The sequence below is a fragment of the Ambystoma mexicanum genome, chromosome 11, assembly GCF_040938575.1.
Source record: "Ambystoma mexicanum isolate Mex_15411 chromosome 11, UKY_AmexF1_1, whole genome shotgun sequence".
NCBI lineage: Eukaryota > Metazoa > Chordata > Amphibia > Caudata > Ambystomatidae > Ambystoma > Ambystoma mexicanum.
This window is the reverse complement of record NC_090934.1, coordinates 839,988,347-840,008,297: the sequence shown is the minus strand read 5'-3', so window position 1 is coordinate 840,008,297 and position 19,951 is coordinate 839,988,347. Positions and strand designations below refer to the sequence as shown.

Below are 19,951 nucleotides of genomic sequence, written 5' to 3'. Positions count from 1 at the left end.
GGAATAGAATGTTTACATATTTTATGAGAAGGAAGGTGGATATTGCCTTTCTGCAAGAAACACACCTCACTACTGAAAAACAGGCACTGCTAGCTAGTAATGGAGAGGGCAAGTATTTGGTTCCACATATCCTACTTACGCTCGCGAGTTACTGATATGGATAGCGTCCTCGGTACCCTTCAAAGTTACTCGCATTAAAACGGATAATGAGGGAAGGATGGTGCTAGTAAAGGGCCTCCTGGAACAAGTAGACACATGTTTGGTCAACATGTATGCCCCAATCATAGTGCCACCAAGTTTATTTCAGGCCTTATATCCATGTTTAGGCCCCCATCAGGATAGTAACATGATATGGGGGGGACTTCAACTGCACGTTAAACCCAACCCTAGACAGGTCAGACACCAAATATACTAAACCTTCTCTGCCTCCCAGAGCTCTACAGGCGCTCCTGGATTCCTTTGTTTTGGAAGACGCTTGGAGAGTTCTCGCTAGACACTACTCACATTTTTCGGCACCACATGCAGTACACAGAAGGATAGATTACCTTTTTGTAGGGAAAGAACTGGTTCATCATATCACGCATGCCCAGTATGACGGCAGAGTAGTGTCGGATCATGTCCCACTCAGACTGCAGTGGCAATATGTGGCCCCCAGAGCCACCATACCTACGTGGAGACTTATGAGTGAATCGCTGAGCGACCCCCCATTTCGCGATGGTCTTCAAAAATGTATCACAGATTATGTGGAGCTTAATTTGGGCAGTGTACCAAGTGTTGGTAACTTTTGGGAAGCATTGAAAGTGGTGGTTATAGGGGCTGCTGGGTCTAGGGTTGTCCAAGCAAATATAAATAGGGAACTAACTACTGCGGAGGTACAATTGAGGGATTTAGAGAAGTCCCAAGAGCAATACCCAGACAGTAATACGAAGGCAAGGGAGCTAAAACAGAAATGCATTGAATGCTGGGAGTGGCAGGGCAAGCATAGTTTTGCCAAACACACAGAGAGGAAGCATAAAGAAGGGGATAAACCTGGTAGATTTCTAGCATCGTTGTACAAGAAGGAAGTGCAAAGGAGCCCCATAAACTCAGTAAGCTTGGGGCAGGGAACTCTCAGATTATGCACCAGACAACCTTCAACCGATAATTGACAGCTTCACAAGGGACAGCCAGCACTGGATCTCCCTACCCTTGACCCTGTTAGGACGTGCTGCACTCTTTAAAATGTTAAAACTCCCCCATTTTCTATACGTCCTGCAGAACGCCCGCTCTACATCCCCACCCGAGCATTCCAGACAATAGAGAGTACACTTAGAAAACTCCTTTGGGGGTGGTGGACATCCGAGGATAGCACTTCAGACACTTCAACAGTCTATCTGGGAGGGCGGTATGGGCAAACATATTATTGGGCAACCCAGATGTCTGTGGTGAATGACGCTCTCCACATTGATAATTCGCTGCCACATGTACGAGCATCACGGCCGTACGACTATACCAGAAAACATCAGCATCTCTTCCCCCGTCGATGATGCTGCAAACACCCTGAATTTGGGCCAAAATGTACAACTTCATAGGCTGGGAAAGCAGATTAACACCATTACAACCATTATGGGAAAACAGACATCTCCCTGAAATTGATAAACTGCCGAAATGGCCGATCTGGGTGGACAGTGGTATAAGTAGGCTGGGGGATGTGGGTGTGGATGGTGGTATAGCTCCCTTTGAAGAACTAGCTTCAAGATTTAAACTGCCTGTATCTGAGAGATATCACTACATACAACTCAAACATGCACTACTGCGGCATCTCCCAGCCCTATCCAACATACCAGACTGTACCCCTATAGAGAGGAACATTGTCATGGAAGGTATTGGATCTAAGGTCACTACGGTCATGTACAGTGCTATCACATCTTTTGCAACCACTGATTTAAGCGAACCTCAAAACTAAATGGGAGGCCGAGGTGGGGGACATGTTGCTGGAAGACTGGGTAATGATACTAATATACCCGCACGAGGTGGCCATCTCGGCCAGGCTGCGTCTAGTCCAATTAAAAATCCTACACAGAATCTATTATCCGAGGGTGGCACTCTACCAATGGGGCAAGATTGCAGAACCCAACTGCCTGCGATGTAAGAGCGAGGAGGGAGCTTTCTTCCACATACTGTGGAACTGCCCATGAATAAAACACCTCTGGCAACAGTGCTGCGATATACTGTCGAAAGTCTTGGGTCAAGTGATCCCCGGGAGCCCAAAATGTTATTGCTGGGGGTGGAGGGTGATGTTGGACTGTCGCGATATGAAAGACGGTGTCTCTCAACGGCTACAGAGGTGCTCAAACGTAACATCGCTAGGCTATGGGGTTCTCCAGTATCAACAGATATTGAACAATGGGTAACAGATATCCAGATATGTGTATCCATGGAACAGAGAATCTACAGAGCACAAGGATGCCCGGAGAAGGCTAACAAAATTTGGCAGAGGTAGGAGGAAACTATGTGACTGTAAGGAATGCAAAGCGGCGAAAGATGCATAATGATAACACTACTCATGAAATGGAACTGGTGAAACCCCAATTACTGTGTATATACCGACGGAACCCAACAATGACGAATAGGATATTGATGATGTTTTTATGATTGATGTGTGTCTTCCATGACCGTGTTTTGACTCCTCTTGGAGTCCCCTTTCTTTTGTTATGTTTGCATAAAACCAATAAGGAACAAGTTACTTACCTGTAACTGTTGTTCTCCAGCATGGGTCTGGCATGGATTCACATGCTTATGAATATTCCCCGTCGTCAGGCTGGGAATCCTCGGTAAAGAAAAATCAGTATCAGTTTCGTTTCTGATCTGTCTTTCGTAGTAGTAACTGATCTCTGCGTCATACTGACCACAGCCAATGACTGCCATCTCCCTAAGCCCCGCCTCTGGCAGCCATCTTCAGATTTGGTAGCACGTGAAGTGGCAGTATGACCAAGTGAAGAGCCGCAGAGGGGTAGGCAGGAGGGTTCGCATATGAATCCATGCCAGACCCATGCTGGAGAACAACAGTTACAGGTAAGTAACTTGTTCCTTCTCCAGCATGGGGTCTGGCATGGATTCACATGCTCATGAATAAAAGAATACATAGCAGTACACACATGCACAACCACGGGAGGTGGCAAAGGATCAACATTAAGCATTACATCCAAAACTCAACATTAAGCAACTCTTACCTCCTCACCAGGCTGACCTTAGGCGAACAGGTTGCGCAGCACTGCTTGGCCGACCCTGGACTCCTCCCTGGAATCCCGATCGACGCAGTAGAATTTCGTGAAGGTGTGCGTCGACCTCCACGTAGCAGCCCTGCAGATGTCCAGCAAGGGCACACCAGATAGGAACGCCGTAGTAGCTGCGATCGCTCTGGTGGAATGGGCTCTCGGACGGCCTGGCAGCGGTCGGTTTGCCAACCGATGACAGTACATGATACAGCCGGAGAGCCACCTGGAAATGGAAGCCTTCGAGAGAGCCTTCCCCTGATTGACAGGTCCAAAGTTCACAAAAAGTTGTGACGTCTTCCGAAAACTTTTTGTGCGGTACACGTAGAACTTCAGCGCTCTAGCCACATCCAGCGAGTGCAAAGTCCTTTCAGCCGGCGACGGGAAGAAAACAGGCAACACCAAGGGTTCGTTGAGGTGGAAGTCCGACGGCACCTTGGGCATGAAGGAGGGGTGCGTCCTGAGCACTACCCTCGTGTCGTGAAAAGTCAAGTACGGGGGCTTGCAGGAAAGGGCCTGGATCTCTCCCACCCGTCGTGCGGAGGTGATGGCCACAAGAAATGCTGTTTTCCACGACAAGAACTTCAACGGAGCTGAGTGCAGAAGCTCGAACGGAGGTCCCATGAGCTTGGTCAGCACCATGTTGAGCTCCCACGCCGGGGCCGGGGCTTTCACCAGCGGGAACGATCTGAACAGTCCCTTCATGAATTCTTTCACCAGACGATGAGACCACAAAGACGTCCGTCCCGTGGTTCTGGTGTATCGGGAGATCGCAGCAAGATGGATCTTGATGGAAGCGTGCGCCAGTCCAGCCTTGGCCAGCGTCAGCAGGTACGGCAGTACTTGAGGAGCCGTAATCCGTAGAGGGTTAATCTTCTGTGCGTGGCACCAGACAGAGAACATCTTCCATTTGTGTCCGTAGCATTTAAGAGTTGAGGACGCCCTGGCCTTTGCAAGAACCTCTCTGCAGTCGGCCGGTAAGTCGTAACCTCCAAACTCTAACGCTGCAGGAGCCAGGCCTGCAAGTTCAGCGACTTCGGGTCGTGATGGAGGATGGCGCCTCCTTCCCTGGAAAGAAGATCCGCGTCCACTGGCAGCTTGATTGATGGGGACGCTGAAAAGTCCAGAAGGTCCGGGAACCATATCTGCCTCGGCCACGCAGGTGCGACGAGGATCATCCTGCACCGTGACCTCTTGAGCTGGTTGATGAGCCGGATCAGCAGCGGCAATGGAGGGAACGCATATAGGAACAGGCCCTCCCAGGGGAACGAGAAAGCATCGCCCATGCTCCTCGGCTGGGGAAACCTGCTGGCGAACCTCCGGCACTTGGAGTTCGTCGCCGTCGCGAACAGATCGATCTGGGGTGTGCCCCACCGTCGGAAGAGGCGGTCCACTAGATCCTGTCGTAGTTCCCACTCGTGGCACGAGCGCAGCTCTCTGCTGAGCGAGTCGGCGATGGTGTTTTTCATTCCTGCCAGATGAAACGGCACCAGAAACATCCCTTGGGCGACGGCCCAATGCCACAGATCCTGCGCCTCCTTGGACAGGGCTGGGGATCTGGTACCGCCCTGCTTCCTGATGTAGAACATGGTGGTGGTGTTGTCGGTGAAGATCCTCACCACCTTGCCCTTGAGGGACGGAAGAAAAGACCTGAGGGCCCAAAACACTGCACGGAGTTCCAGGATGTTGATATGGAGGGACTTCTCCATCGGCAGCCAAAGGCCCCTCGCGTGCAGATTTTCGGTGTGCGCTCCCCACCCTTCCAGGGAGGCATCCGTGGTCACTGTCTTCTGGTGGCCCGGGTCTGGAAGTCCATGCCCGCTGTCAGATGCGCGCGGGTGCCCCACCACCGGATCGCTCGTCGGAAGCTCTAGTCGAGTGTGATGGTGTCCAGTCATAATTTCGAAAACATAATTTCGAAAGTCAAAAAAGTCGAATCAAAAATGTCAAAAAAAAAAATGTCGAATTGTTTTTTTTTTTCGATAATTTTTTTTGGGTTCTAGTTTCTGTGAAAAAAATAGGTAAAAATAAAAAAAAGGGGGGTTAGGGGGGAACCCCCCCATTTCGAAAAAAAAACCATTAAAAAAAAATGCGACTTTTTTTTTCAACGTTTTTTTTTCGACTTTTTGACTTTCGAATATTTTGTATTTGAAATTATGTCTATGAACCGAGTGTGATCCTGTCCTCGAAGCTGCCCGTCGTCTGGATCCAGCGAGCATCCAGGAACTCCTGTAACGGGCGCATCCGAAGCCTGCACAGGCGGATGAGATAAATGCAAGAAGACATCATTCCGAGGAGGGACTTGATGGACCTCACCCTGGCCGCGTCCGCAACCAGCATCCGCTGCACCTTGCCCAAGATGGCCCTCGTCCTTTCCTCCGACGGAGAGGCCAGAAGCGCCACTGTGTCGAGCTTCGCTCCCAGAAACAGTGAGTCTTGCGCGGGCACCAGGTGGGACTTGGCGTAGTTTATGGAGAGTCCCAGGTCCGGGAGTAGTTGGACGGTCCTCGCCGTGTGCTCCGCGACGAGCTCCCTTGTCTTTGCTCGGATGAGCCAGTCGTCCATGTAGGGGTAGACGTGGATCCCCTCCAGGCGCAGCCGCGCCACCACAGGTGCGAGGCACTTGGTGAACACCCTGGGTGCCGACCTCAATCCAAAGGGAAGGGCTCTGAACTGGTAGTGACGCCCTTGGACCACGAATCTGAGAAACTTTCGGTGTCCCTTTAGGATGGGGATATGGAAGTAGGCATCCTCCAAATCCAACGACGACAGGAAATCGCCCTCCTCCAGTTGACCCAGGACGTGCTGGAGGGTGACCATCCGGAACCTCTGTGCCTTGATGAATTTCGTCGTAGGTCCAGGATGGGATGCCATCCTCCCGTCGTCTTCGTCACGAGGAAGTATCTTGAGTAAACTCCGGAGCCCCGAAGCCTCTTTGGGACGAGCTCGATGGCGCCTTTCCTGAGCATCGCCTTTACCTCCAAGAGAAGTTGAGGGACGCGATGTTCCTTCCTGGCCACGGGGGGGACGCGCAGGCACTTCTTTAGAAACTCGAGCGCGTGACCCTGGGCCAGGGCGTCCAGCACCCAACGGTCGGTGGAGATGGACTCCCACACGCTGACGAAGCTTGCCAGCCGGCCTCCCAACGGGGTGCTTCGGTGGGGGCCCGACCCCACAGCTGGTTCAGTCCTGCTTCGACGAGGCTTTGCCGCCTTGTCCTCCTTGGTGACGACGGCGGGGTCTGCCCGACTTGCCTCGTCCCCTGTAGGCTTCCTGTGACAACAAACGGGCCGCTTGACGATAGGTGGACAATCCGCCGCCGGAACCTTTGGAGGCACCCTGCTTGCCTCCGCCTCTCCGAAAGGGCGGCCGTTGTTGCTGGAGAACACCAAGAGCCCGGGCCGTCTCCGTGTCCGTCTTGATGGCTTGTAGGGAATCATCCACTGTTTTCTCAAACAGGTTGCTCCTGTCGAACGGCATGTCCAAGACTCTGGTCTGCACGTCCTGACGGAAGTCAGTTGCCTTGAGCCATCCACGCCGTCCAAGGCACACGCCGTTGCCCAACTGGCGAAATCCAGTGTCAGCGATGTCCGTCGCTATCGTAATGGCGTGGTCCGACGCCACTTCTCCTTCCCGCAAGATCTTTAGGGCCTCCGCCCTCTTGTCATCTGGTAAGAAGTCCAGCAGGGGGGCGATTTTGTACCACAACTCCCTGTCGTAGCGGGCTACAATAGCCAAGGCGTTGGCAGCCTTAATCGTCGTCGCTGCCGATGAGATGACTCTGCGTCCCATCGTGTCCAATTTCTTTCCCTCTCCGTCCGGCGGGGAGGTTGACGTAGAGGCCGATGCCCCCCCCTGCTTTCTTCCTGGCCGCCGCGGAGACGACCGAGTCCAGGGTCGGCTGTGCCCAAAGGCACCAGGGGGCCGCGTCCGGGACCCGGTACTTCTTCTCGTACCGATCCCTTCTTGCAGGCGTTGTGGATGGGTTCTTGAGGAGGGCGAGACCCTCATCCCAGATATCGTCCAGTAGAGGTACAGCGAGGACCGTCTTCCTCTTGGTCTTGCGCCGTTGATAAAGGAAACCTTCCTTCTTCTCTTCCGGGCAGAGCTGGAAAAGCTCGGATGCCCTGGCGATCATGGCATGAAACGATCCAATCTCGTCGGGCAGGGAAGCCTGGGGAGGAGGTGACGACGGGAGATCCTCGTCGTAAACCTCGTCGTATGTACCCGTCGCGGCTGTGTCAGTCCCCGTATCATCCCCACGGGTCGTGGACGGGGAGGAGGGCTGAGCAGGGCGCGATGGTTGAAAAGGAGGTGGAGGATGAATCCTTCTTCTCTTAGGAGGAGGGCTCCCAGAAGGGCCTGGCTCTGGGTCCCCCGTCGGGAGCGGTTCCTCCGTTGGTGGTAACGGCAATCTCGTCCTTATCTCCGAGCATAATCCACAACGACCTCCTGCCCCCCCCTTTTTCTTCTCCGTCGGAGGTTTCACGGGGGTCCTGTCGAGGGCATGAAAGAGGACTCCCTCCGCGGTGGCAGGGAGACTCTGGGCCCCGAGGTCACCACCACTGGTGTAGCCTCCACAGGCTGAGCCAGGGCCGCCGCGACTGTCTCGATAGAGGCCATGGCCGGGTGGATCAAGGCTTTCACCACCTTAGGTGCGCTCACCGCCTTCTCCTTGGGGGGAGGGTCACCGCCTCGCTCCCCCTCCGATGGGGCCTTCGAGCTCGACCGGGGTCTCTCCAGGAGCTTCGCCGGGTGCTCGCCTTCCTCTTACCCGAGCCCGAGCGTTGGCTCGTGGTTGATGGCGCCGGGGAGGATGCGCCCTGCCTGGCGCCCGTAGAGCCCGACCGTTCGGCGCTCCCGGTGCCAGCGGACTCGCGGTGCTTGGCCTTCTGTTGGACCCCCGTCGCCGGGGCACCCTCATAGGTCTTAGAAGACCGCTCGGACTTCTTCTTCTTGCCTGACGGGCTCTTCCCTTCCAGCCAGTTGGCGAGACGCAGATGGCGGTCCTTCATGGTCCGCTCCGACATATTGCCGCAAAACGCACAGTCCTTCTCCACGTGCGTCTTGTCCTCATGCAGGCAATAGAGGCAAAGGGAGTGTTCGTCCTCAAAGACATTCTGAAGCTGGCATCCAGGGCAGACCCTGAACAGCTTTCCGGGTGTCGAGCTTCCCTTCTCCTGGGCCATGATAGAGATGGGCCTGAGAAACTTCTGGAGTCCTCCAAAAGCGTGGCTCGACGAAATCTTCACCCTTGAGGGGCATAGAAGAATCCGACACGGGTCCCCGTTGATCGGATAAAGAAACGGTGGAGCTTGAGGCTCTTTTGACCAAAAAAAAGAAAAAATTCTTAAGAAGAAAAAGCGCGAGAAAAAGCACTAAAGCTCGAGAGCAATAGCACGAGGATGCCAACACTTGAACGTGCGGTAAAAATCTGAAGATGGCTGCCAGAGGCGGGGCTTAGGGAGATGGCAGTCATTGGCTGTGGTCAGTATGACGCAGAGATCAGTGATCGGTTACTACTACGAAAGACAGATCAGAAACAAAAACTGATACTGATATTGATACTGATTTTTCTTTACCGAGGATTCCCAGCCTGACGACGGGGAATATTCATGAGCATGTGAATCCATTCCAGACCCCATGCTGGAGAAAATGTGTTATAAAAAAAGATAGTAAGATACTGACAGTCGTGTTAGCGGCTAGAATGAAAAGAGTGATACCTAAGTTAGTGCAGCCGGACCAGACGGGTTATGTCCCAGGCAGAAAAATGACCTGGAATCTGAGGAGATTAAGCCACGTGATGGAAAGGACAGCATCCTGGGATACCCCATGCGCCATATCCACACTGGACGCAGTGAAAATGGTTGACTCTGCAATGGGACTGGCTTTATGCAACTTTGCCTAAATTTGGATTTGGGCAGGCACATATTAAGTGGGTCCAACTGATGTATACTAGACCGATGGCTAGGGTTAAGATGGGTAGATATCGATCTGAATCGTGAGAGCTGGGAAAAGGCACATGGCAAGGCTGCCCGTTACCGTTGCTTTACGTCCTTGCTATGGAGCCAATTGCCCAGTACCTCAGGACAGAATAGAGACGCAGGTATTGAAATAGATGGGGCCAGGTACTGGATATCCTTGTATGCAGATGATACTTTATTATATATCCAAAACTCAGAGGATAATTAGGAGCTGCTGCTAGAGGCCATGACACTTTGAGCAACTATCAGGGATCACCATCAGCATGGATAAGTCGAGATTATTCCCGATAGCAGGGCTGAGTAGGACAGAGAAGGGAGCGCTGCCAGGACGGAGCGCACGTTTAGGTACTTGGGGATTAACGTGTACCACGACCCGGAGGTAGAGCACATTCGCAACACACTGCCCGCACTGGAGGGTATTAAGAGCTCCATGAAGCTCTGGACTAAATTGCCACTGTCCGTGATGGGGAGGGCGGCCATGCTGAAGTGGGCGGTACTGCCCAGACTATTACACTTTTTTTTGCAAATGTCCCATTCTCTATACCTAGGTCCTATTTTAGGAAATTGGAGGGTATCAGCAGAAGCTTCCTGTGGCAGAATGGGAAAAGTAGGATAGCGTTAGCATCATCATCATCCAAGCCACATGCGGAGGGGGGTATCAGAGTCCCACTCTTTGAATTATTGTCGTAAATCTCCCCCCGTCTCACCTGGGATCGCTTCTTGCTCTGTTCTGCGGGAGGATTCCTCTTGTGGACGGATCGGGTCTTGTATAGACTCGCTACAGTCTCGTCCGGCTGCAGAGCGCGTTCAGAGTTCCGGGAAGGCCGCTGTTCCAGGATGTCCAGGAAAGTAGGTAGCGGTCGCTAAGAATGGGGATTCCAAGAGTCGAATAGAGGGAAAGGGAGAAGAAAGGAGGAAGAAAACTAGGAGCTTGGATAGAAGATTCGCCGAACAGCACACACGCGTCTAGTCACTACCTAATGATAGCGTTGAGACGCGCGGGGCCACGGGGGGCGTGGCCAATTTATAGGACCTGCCGTGTGCGACGTGAAAGCTGCTGTGAGGAAAGTCGCTTGTTGCGGCCATGTTTGGAGTAACAAGGAATACAAGCCCCGGCGCGATAAGGACCAGGAGTCCAGAAGGGGCAAGTTCTATGGGTCATGACAATTATATAATATAGCAGAGCAACTGCAATTTGTGGTGGATTGGCTAGCGGAAGAGCCTACTCCGGACACAGATGTTGCAAGCTATGGGAATGCATTACTATTTAAAGGAGATATTGTGGATGGGGAACCCTCACGGAAGCCGATGGTCACTCCTAGTGACCCTGGGGGTGAAAGTTTGGGATAGGGCTCTGGCAGTGATGGGGTTAACAGACCTGTTGTCGGCACAGACCCCACTGGTTTCTGTAATGTCAACTTTGCCTCAGGCGAGTAAAAGCATACGCAAGTATTGGGAAGCCTGTGGGGTGGCCACCATAGGGGATTTGTTGCAGGACACCAAGTTCATACCCTTTCTGGAACTGGCAAGACAGACTGCATACACACGGGTCAATATATGTTAAATAGCGCTATTAAGAGAGATTTTGCATAGGTGGCCTGCATATAGCGAATTAATGGAGAAACACTCTATAGTGGATACCCTGAATGATGTAGCCGAGGGCGGGCACTCTATATCGTGGATATATGACATCCTACTGTCCAATCGGTCGGATTCCCCTCTGGCAATAGCGAAAAAATGGGAGGAGGACCTGGGAGTTACCTTTGCAGAAACACAATGGGGAAGGATTCTGGGATCCCACAAGAAGCTGTCAAGGAATGCAAGACCGCAGCTAATACAATTATTGGGGATGCATAGAGCGTATATGACTCCTTAGCGGATCTCCAAGTTTCTGGGAGCGGCAGCACAAGGATGTCCAAGATGTAATCATCTGGAAGCAGGAATACTTCATATGGTTTGGGCATGTCCAGTGGTGGGACTGTATTGGTGGGAAGTGGCAAATAGATCACGGAAAGGGGAAGTAGAATTGGATAATCTTTACCTGAGTGCATGTCTGCTGAGGTGCTTCGCATGCCTCAAAGACCGGAGAATGTCGCCAAACTGAAGGATCTAGCGTGCGTTCTGGCTAAGCGCATAATCGCTATGGCATGGAAATCGTTTAAAGGCCCTGGGATAGAGGACTGTTGGAGGGACATGTATAAGTGGGGAGTGGCGGAAACAGCGGTTTGGAAGGGGATGGGGCAGCGAGATGGCGTGGAAGCCTCTGGGGGAATCAGAGAATGGGAAATCTTACTACAAACCCTGTTTGCTGAGGCGGCCACTGAAGAAGTAAAAAGCGGATAGGCCTTAGCAAGAGTTGAAGTGGCTCCTACTCAACAAAATGTAGAGCGTTTAAATTAAGAGCGGAAGGCAGGCAAAGGGGAAGGGTGGGTGTTGGGTGGGTGGGGTGATCAAATAAGGGGTGGGTTTGGGGACACGGTCTATAACATGCTATGAGAAAATGCTGTTGATATTGCATATGATAATGGTCTGTTTAAGTTTTTGTCTGTGTTTGGGTAAAACCAATAAAATAGATTTAAAAAAAAACAGGGGAGCCAGCACACAACTTTGCTTGACTCCCCTGTTCACAGTTATCCTGTTTGACATAAGACCCTGATTGTTAAGATGGACTCGTACTGCAGAATCATAATGAAAGTGTTTTATTACATACCACAGCCAGGGAGGGAATCCCAAAGTTGCCCATTTCATGTTACGATCCACTCGATCAAATGCCAATCCAAAATCGACAAAGGTAACATATAATGACGGTCTGCCCTTTCACTTGGCCACACCTATCAGCCCATCTAAAAGCCGAATATTATGAACAGTGGACGACCCTGGCCGAAATCCTGTCTGGAATGCGTACAGGATATCACTGGAATCGACCCAAGCTTGTAATTCCTTTAATATAAAGGATGAAAAGAGCTTTCAAGTGACTTCCAACATTGACAACAGTCTATAATTTCTGGCACCTTCCTGTCAACCTTCTTGTAGACAGGTACCAGTATAGACTGTTGCCAAGATGATGATATACTATGCTCATTACAGACCCTTTCAAATAATAACCCAAGGATCTTAGCCCACTCTACAGGGTCCTTTTTCAAAACAGTATTTCATAGGCCATTTGGCCCCGGGGTCCTTGAACTCTTCAATTTTTCAATGGCTGATACAACCACCTCCTGGGTCAACATCAGGGGCCAACATGCTGTAGTACATATATCCAAAGGTATAGTTAGTGCACTGTGTGTCCAAGTCTTCTCCACATGCCTGATCCACTCCTCTTCCGTGGTGGGGTTTACAATAACCTCAGATTGTATTCCCTTTGCAGTAGACAGATGCCGCCAAATAGAACGAGAATTCCTACTCTGTAAAGAACCCAGCATATGTTGCCACTTTACATTTCAAATCAACAGCTTCCATCGGGTTACCCAATTTTTGATAATCATTTTTCGCTATCTTACCCCTTGATAATTTTTTGATGTGTGGTGCAGGAGCTTTTACTAAGGTTCCTGAGAACTCGTCTCGGGTCCCTTTTTGCATTCCGTATTGCCACTTCAGAACTATTAGTATGCACTTGTCTTTGCACCACCAAACCTGTGCCCTTGATTATTCCCGGCTTACTAGCCATCTCTTTCAGCTGGTCCTCAAGTTTGTTTGCCGTACATTTGACAAGTGCATCAAATTCATGTGCCAGGGCAGTTGTGGCTTTAGCTATATTTTATTGAGACAAACTTATACGGTTTCCTGCATGGTTAATTTGCCAGCCCTTCAATACAGGAATAAGGGGGAGTTTCATTTCCTCTACTTACAATTAAAGAAACTAGTGCCCGGTCACTATATTCATTGGGAAACAATAGCCATCTCCAACACTGTTTCTAAGAGACTAACTTCCGATCAAATAACAGTGTAGCACTAATGCGTCCATTGGTCCATGTTACTGCACCAGGACAGTCCCCTTTCACTCGCCCATTCAACAGAATCAAATCCCACTCTTTCAAAAATGAGACCCACTGCTTCCACAGCTTATTAGCATTATTGTTTGTCAGGATACGTTTACTGAATACATTACTATAAATGGCATAAGATTCAGCATCCTTGCACCGCGCATTTAAATCACGCCCCAGTAGAATGGCACCATGCATGGCTATACCTAGCCACTCTGTACTGATCAGCTCAATATAATCGAATATTTCTTCAACATTTATACAGCCTGGTGGAGCATACATGTTCATCAGCAAGATAGTCCTCCGCCCCCCATTTTCCCTTTTGTTACTTGTCAACTTAACTGCCAAAACATTTCCATTCTCCTCCTTATAAGCTATAGCAGTTGACATTAGATGATGCTTCACCCCAGTAATAAGGCCCCCTTAGGGACATCCACAGGGGCCCTTTTTTTGCAGGTACTTGACAGAGATGAAACCCATCTATATAAATAGGGGAAACCAACCAAGTTTCTTGCAACATGATAACACCATATATCAAAGGAGTGTTTAGTGAGCCATTTTCAGCTAGGATATGTGCAAAACCACAAGTATTCCAAAAGGCTAAGGACAGAGGTCAATTCATATACATACCTTGACCCGGTAGTAAAATATTCAGGCATTCCCATCCCCTGACATTTTCATTTGCAATTTGTGGAGGTGTTCTATTTTTAGGCCCTACAGTCTTGGGTATGATCTTTGGCCCACAACAACATTTCTCACTGTGTCCAAGTACAGGAGATGGAGGTGCTTACTTATCGAATACATAGCCCAAGCTAGCTCATGTAGATTGGTGTGCTCTTACCAATTGCTTAATTTCAGAGAGTGCACAATGAACTTGTGTTGCTCCTCCTTTATTACGTACCAAAGGCTCCACAAAGTCAAAATCGCTAGAATTGAGAATTCTTAACGATGGAATTTTATTTAACAATAGCAAAAGTTCAGAACGATTTAGAATTCGTTTTGATGCATCATTAGACGTTGGTTCAATAGTAAAAAAAAAAGTCTCATCAAGATTCGCTATTACTTTTATTGGTTTTGCAATTTCCCGAGGTTTAGTGGAGGGTACTTGCTGCCGTTTACTGCTTAATGCTTCGCGTGGCATTCACACCGACGGTGTTGCACTCCTACTTTCTTGAGAATAAAGAGACGAGGAATGGTCAGCATCAGAGCCAGTCACTAGTGTAGAATCCACGTACTTGTCTTTCACCAGCCAGCTATGAATTTCCTAGACTTTAGGCAGGGAGGTGGTACCGTTGTGGGATTTAGAGGATCCCGATTTAATTCTTTGTTCAGAAGTATATTGGCCGATTCAGCTGTAATCCCACGTTGCTTTCTTCTCTTCACTAAACGTTGCTCCTTTCACGATTGGAAACTGATGGAAACATCTTCTTTCACCTCAGGTTCCGTAACTTCATCTGGTATTTCTCCTCCATTTGGTGCCAGTATCACTGAGGCTGTACCCACAGTTATCTTTTCAGGTACATGTTAATTGGGGACTTGCTGCCATTTATCTTGCACAGTTAGTTGAAGCATGGATTGACTCTTATTTTTAGTTCCTAGTGGATTGTGCCACACAATTTAAGAAAAACCTTTACGGCAAAATGTAATACACCAAGTACACTTCAGCACTCACATGAGGCGTACTGCTGTTTGTTGTAGGATTTGAGACACCAATTGACTTGTCACCAAGTCCTCCACCCTATTCTGATTCTGGGTATTGTGAGAAACCTGAAGCTACTCTCACATCTACTTCCCAGGGATCTTCTGTTCAAGTGGCCAGGGAAGGGCCATCACTTTTGAATCCCGACCCTGGGGGTGGAAAAGCAAGTGATGATCACCTGGGTGAAGGGTCCTTGGGGATTGGATAGAGGGTACCTGAAGGTGAGACATGGTATCCCCCCTTTTCTAACACTGACCTACCTGACCCCCCCCCCCTTAGTCTTCGTGGGATGTTGTCAGTCCTTTCCAGTTTTTCCCTGTAATCTCCCATCAAGTACTGGGACGAGGAAGAGGCAACTACGAGTAATGCACACATCCTATTGTAAACCCCACTCTGATACTGAGACGAAGAAGAGGGGCCTGCATGCACTTAGTAATGAAGGTCAGGCATGTCACACTAACAGGATTACACAAGGTCAGGCAATTGAGTAACCCTTTCCACCTGCAGCCTGTTAATAATGCTAAAGTGTATAAAAGCTGGAGTCTAAGAGCAGAGAGAGGGAAGAGAATCCGCCATGTTGGGACCAAGCCAAGGAGCAGAGACGCTGCCAACAATTCCCAGAGACCTGCCAGAGGAGCTTTGCAGGACCGGGAACTCTATTGTTAAGGAGGGCAGCAGGCACTGCCAGTAGCAGAGGAGAAAGAATAGGACCGTGTGTGAAGCAGAACAGAGGTGCCGGGCTGCGTTTGGAACGTGTTCGGGGAACGAACTGAAGTTTTCCTGTTCGGGGAGAGCCACTGGGAGGAGCCATGAAAGCAGGTAAGTGTCAGGAAACACTGAGGAGAACGGAGCTCTCCGAAGGAACTTTGAACAAGTAATGGTTCCTGCATTTAACTAAATGCTACTCATACTGCATATCGCACAGACAGAAAACTGCTATTTGAGTGAACCCAAGTGAATGCCACGCATATGGAATATCGAATTGAACAAAAACTGCTAATTGCACATATGCAAGTAAATGCCATTCTTATTGCATACCGAACCGAAAGAAAGTGGCCATTAAAACGAGCACAAGTAAAAGCTACCTATAATGAATGCTGAACTGAAAGAAAGCTGCAAAATAAGTAAACTACGATATGCTGAATGGTGAACACTTTAATAGATATGTCAACCAGCGCTATCAATTAAGAACACTATCGACAGAATCAAAGGCACATGAAGGATTGAAGAGTTGTGGTGAATTTTATGTGTGCAAAGATATCAAAAGGGTGACAAAGAATACAAGTGTGGAAAGTGAAAGCCCAAGGCATAAGTGTCTAAAGGGGGCACAACAGCTTTGGGGGGGACTTATGGTTGTGTGACCTGTCATGGGTGGACAGTGCTGTCTGACAACTGCGCCTAGACCAAGTCTCCTAATTTGCCGTACTACTGGTTGTGTGACCTGTGATGGATGGACTGTGTGGTCCAACAACTGCGTCTAGAGCAGGAGATCCTGAACAATGAACAAGCTGTAAAGAACTGTGAAATACTTGGTGAAGCAAACTTGAAGGATGGTCAATCAGACCCAAGGTTTTCTTTTTGAAGTTGGTGCAGATGAAACCCAGAGTGAGTGTTATGCTACAGTCTTGGGTAAGGAAACCCAGAGAGTCAAACACGCAAAGAACTCTGTCTTGGGGAAGGGAGTCCCAGGACTTCAATTGTGTGCGAACTGTGATACATTTGAACTTGGAGAAGGTCATTTCAGAACTTGATCAAACACTATTGAACTGAATCTTTATTGGAAATGTGTTGAACGGGAAACAAGGAATCCAAGAAGAACTCAAGCTGAAAGTAGCGAAGTCTATACTTTTGACCACTTCTATTTTATTGAGAAAGATTCCCACATCATGTTTTGTTATAGTTGTGAGGACAAGCATAGGTTTTGACACAGACAGACTTTTATTTTGGACTTACAGACACACACTTTCCTTAGGTTTGCTTAGGCATGGAAAATCCCATTATAGTATAGGGCTAGTTAGGTGTTACACCATCCTGATTATTAATAACATTTTGTTTAGAATTGCACTTCTCTTGTCTGTGTCATCTCTCTTGATACCATGCCTGTGTCTCACAGTACAAAACCGGCGTTACCGACATACATTGTGATTGTGTCAGTAGCATTTCTTTTAGGAATGGGGAGGCCACAAATGGCATAGAATTTAGGGTATTGACCTGTCTCTCTTGAGCCCAAACATTTGGTGGACATTGTTGCACTACGCTCTGTCAAGAATAGCACACGTCCGACAATGAATTATTGTCAGTGCTATCTGGCGTAGACTGATCTGTAAGGGGCTGTATTTCATATTCTGTGTCCGCATTTACCAAGACTCTGTGCCCAGTTTTTATTTCCTTCAGTCTCTCGCTGAAAAAAGGCAGTGATTTTACTCCCTGGGGTGTTTGCCTGCTGTGTGTGACCGAACACATTTCTCCCCTCTTCAGGCTCAAGACCCCCACGAACCTTTGTGCACAACCTTGTCGGCGCACAGAGTTTTGCTTGTCGAGTAGCAACATTATTTGCTTTATTTACAACTTTTTTGGGCATTTCAACAGTCGGTTTAGGGGGTTGTCAGGATAATGTTTTCAGTAGTGCTAGGTGTAAACAATGAGCACTTTTCGTCCGTACAAAAATAAATAGAGACGTCTGCTTTTTCTTTTCCCTTTTTGTTTAGAGCAAGCCGGAGAAAAGAATACCCAACGGACAAAGGGCCTCATCACGAGTTAGGCTGTATTCCCAGCTGCAATACCGCCGACTTTAATAGCCCTAGCACCGACCGGTCCTGTGGTATCCCCACCGGATCACGGGTTGGCCCTTAACGGTAAATCCCCATTCCTGATTGGGTCCACTGGATCCAATGGGGAATGTTCAGTGCTAATACTGCCGGCTAATACAGCCGGCTGTAATACAGCCGAAAACAGGGATTTTCACCTTCAGAAAAAAACTGGAGGTAAAACAGCCGATTTAGCACCACACTCGTGATAGGGCCAGCCCTTAAATGCGGCAGTAATACTGTTACCACTGCATTTAAGGGCTACAGCCCAACTCGTGATGAGACCCACAGTATCCATCCTCAGAATGGTGGTATGTTTTAAGAGAGATAGTAAGTTTCTTACTTACAGTGACTATCTGCAGGCAGGAATGATCTGCGATGCAGCGTTGTTCTTTCTACTAGACGGTCTCACAGTCCACCGGCCCAAAGCGGACCACAGCAGACCACTCAACGCTGCCACTCCGTGCGTGGATTAAATGGAAATGGAAATGAAATAAAAGCTCTCCCTTCAGCCTTCACCAGTAATGCGCAGTGAACGCCACCTTCTCTGCTGCAGCTCCACTGGGTGCAGCAGGAGTTTTCCACTGGAGTTTTCGGAAGCTTTGCTGGGCTTCCAAATAGGCTAGCAATCAGGCTCTCACCTCACAGTGACTGCTGAACAAAACTCACAAAGAAAACTGCAATTAGCAGAGAGGGCCATCCGTGGACCTCTGCCTTCTACTTTCCAGGTCTCACAGCATCGCTCTGAGTCTCTTGGTTTAACAGAATACAAACTGAAAGAACCCCTGTTGCATTTTGCACCTGGCAACTGCATAATGAAGAAAACTATTTAAAAACAAGCAGGCAGGGCGAGTTCTCTTCTGCATCCACACAAGACCGGTTGTAGGACAAGGCAAGACTGGATAGACACCTCTAGCACAACCGGTATGGACGAGCCATATTGTGTCAGACGTAGCAACGGTTGTACCTGGGCTGGAAGGGGGAGGATAAGATACAACATCACTACGCCTCAAGCGTCAAAGATCCTCCATCAGGCATTACCAAGCTTGCTTTATACAAATTAGAATGAAAACTGATAGGCTTGTCAGCTATTGGACATAAATTACCCTGATCCCAACGTTTCAATTTACTGTATGTAAGAAACAAAAAGGTCACCTACCTTCAGTGACCTGCGAAATATAGGACAAGAGTTCAAACTGCTTATGCACATCAGCAGGTGACAATGAGTACATAGGGAGCTCCTCATCAAATTTGGCAATCATTTCATGGATCAACCCGATGACTGTTGACTTGGGCTGGAGCACAAAAAAATACATTAGGGACGATGCTCTTAATTATTTTGAAAATCATATTACAAGTAAAACAACAATGTTCTACTCCACGATTACTATAATTTGAAAACGATAAAAATTAAATGTTTAACATTTACCAACTACATCTAGTACCATGCTTTCAACTCTGCATTCCTTAGACCTTCTCTCATGCATACCAATAACTAACCACAGTTACATGCATCCCTACTACCATAATCATATCCCAGCCACCACTTTCCTGTTGTTTTTACACTCAGAATATATTTGTTCTACCATCTAATGCCTCTTTTGTTTCCAACCCTTTACCCATCCACACTTTTCCTTTTCACAGACTCAGGACTGGCGATACCCTGGCAGGGTTACAATATGCCACATTTTCAGACCAGGTCACATGACATTGGGGAACATTTTGGATGTAAAAATGTTATGTACTCCTCTAGTATACTGCTGCATTATAATATCAAGTAGATACATTAAACTGCCACGTTTAAACCACTGTTTCTTGCTTGTGGGAGGCGATGCTTGAGGCTTTAGGCTTTGCTGTGCATGTCTTTGCAATGAAGGCTTTTCACCTAGTTTGTAGGTATGCTCGCTGTTAGAATGGATTTGTAGACTCTGGTCTGGTGGACAGTGTTTAGGAAGCCACCCTTGTTATATTGCAGGGGAACTCCTGAATGCTTAGCCAAACCAATCAAGGTAGCATGGAGAGTTGTCAAGGCTGAGTCTCAGGAGAGGTGAGTGGGGTCAGAGGTCCTCAATGAGTCCACACAGTGAAGCAATCAAGGATTACACATAGACAGGGAGTTATACAAATACTCTATTGTAGGCCCAAAAACACACTATGAAAAACGTCTAACAACAAGTAGTACTATCACACAATACAAAATAGTATGAAACATACATACAAACAC

The 19,951-nt window shown here is 48.7% G+C and overlaps 1 protein-coding gene across 2 annotated transcripts in view; it reads right to left on the bottom strand.

Annotated features, from left to right (window-relative positions):
- Positions 1-19,951, bottom strand: part of UEVLD (UEV and lactate/malate dehyrogenase domains) — a 573,150-nt gene that overhangs the window by 316,349 nt on the left and 236,850 nt on the right. For both annotated transcript variants that reach the window (XM_069623794.1, XM_069623795.1), the window contains exon 5: positions 18,887-19,022. In XM_069623794.1, coding sequence (XP_069479895.1) covers positions 18,887-19,022 — 136 coding nt within the window. The remainder of the gene's footprint in view (positions 1-18,886; positions 19,023-19,951) is intronic.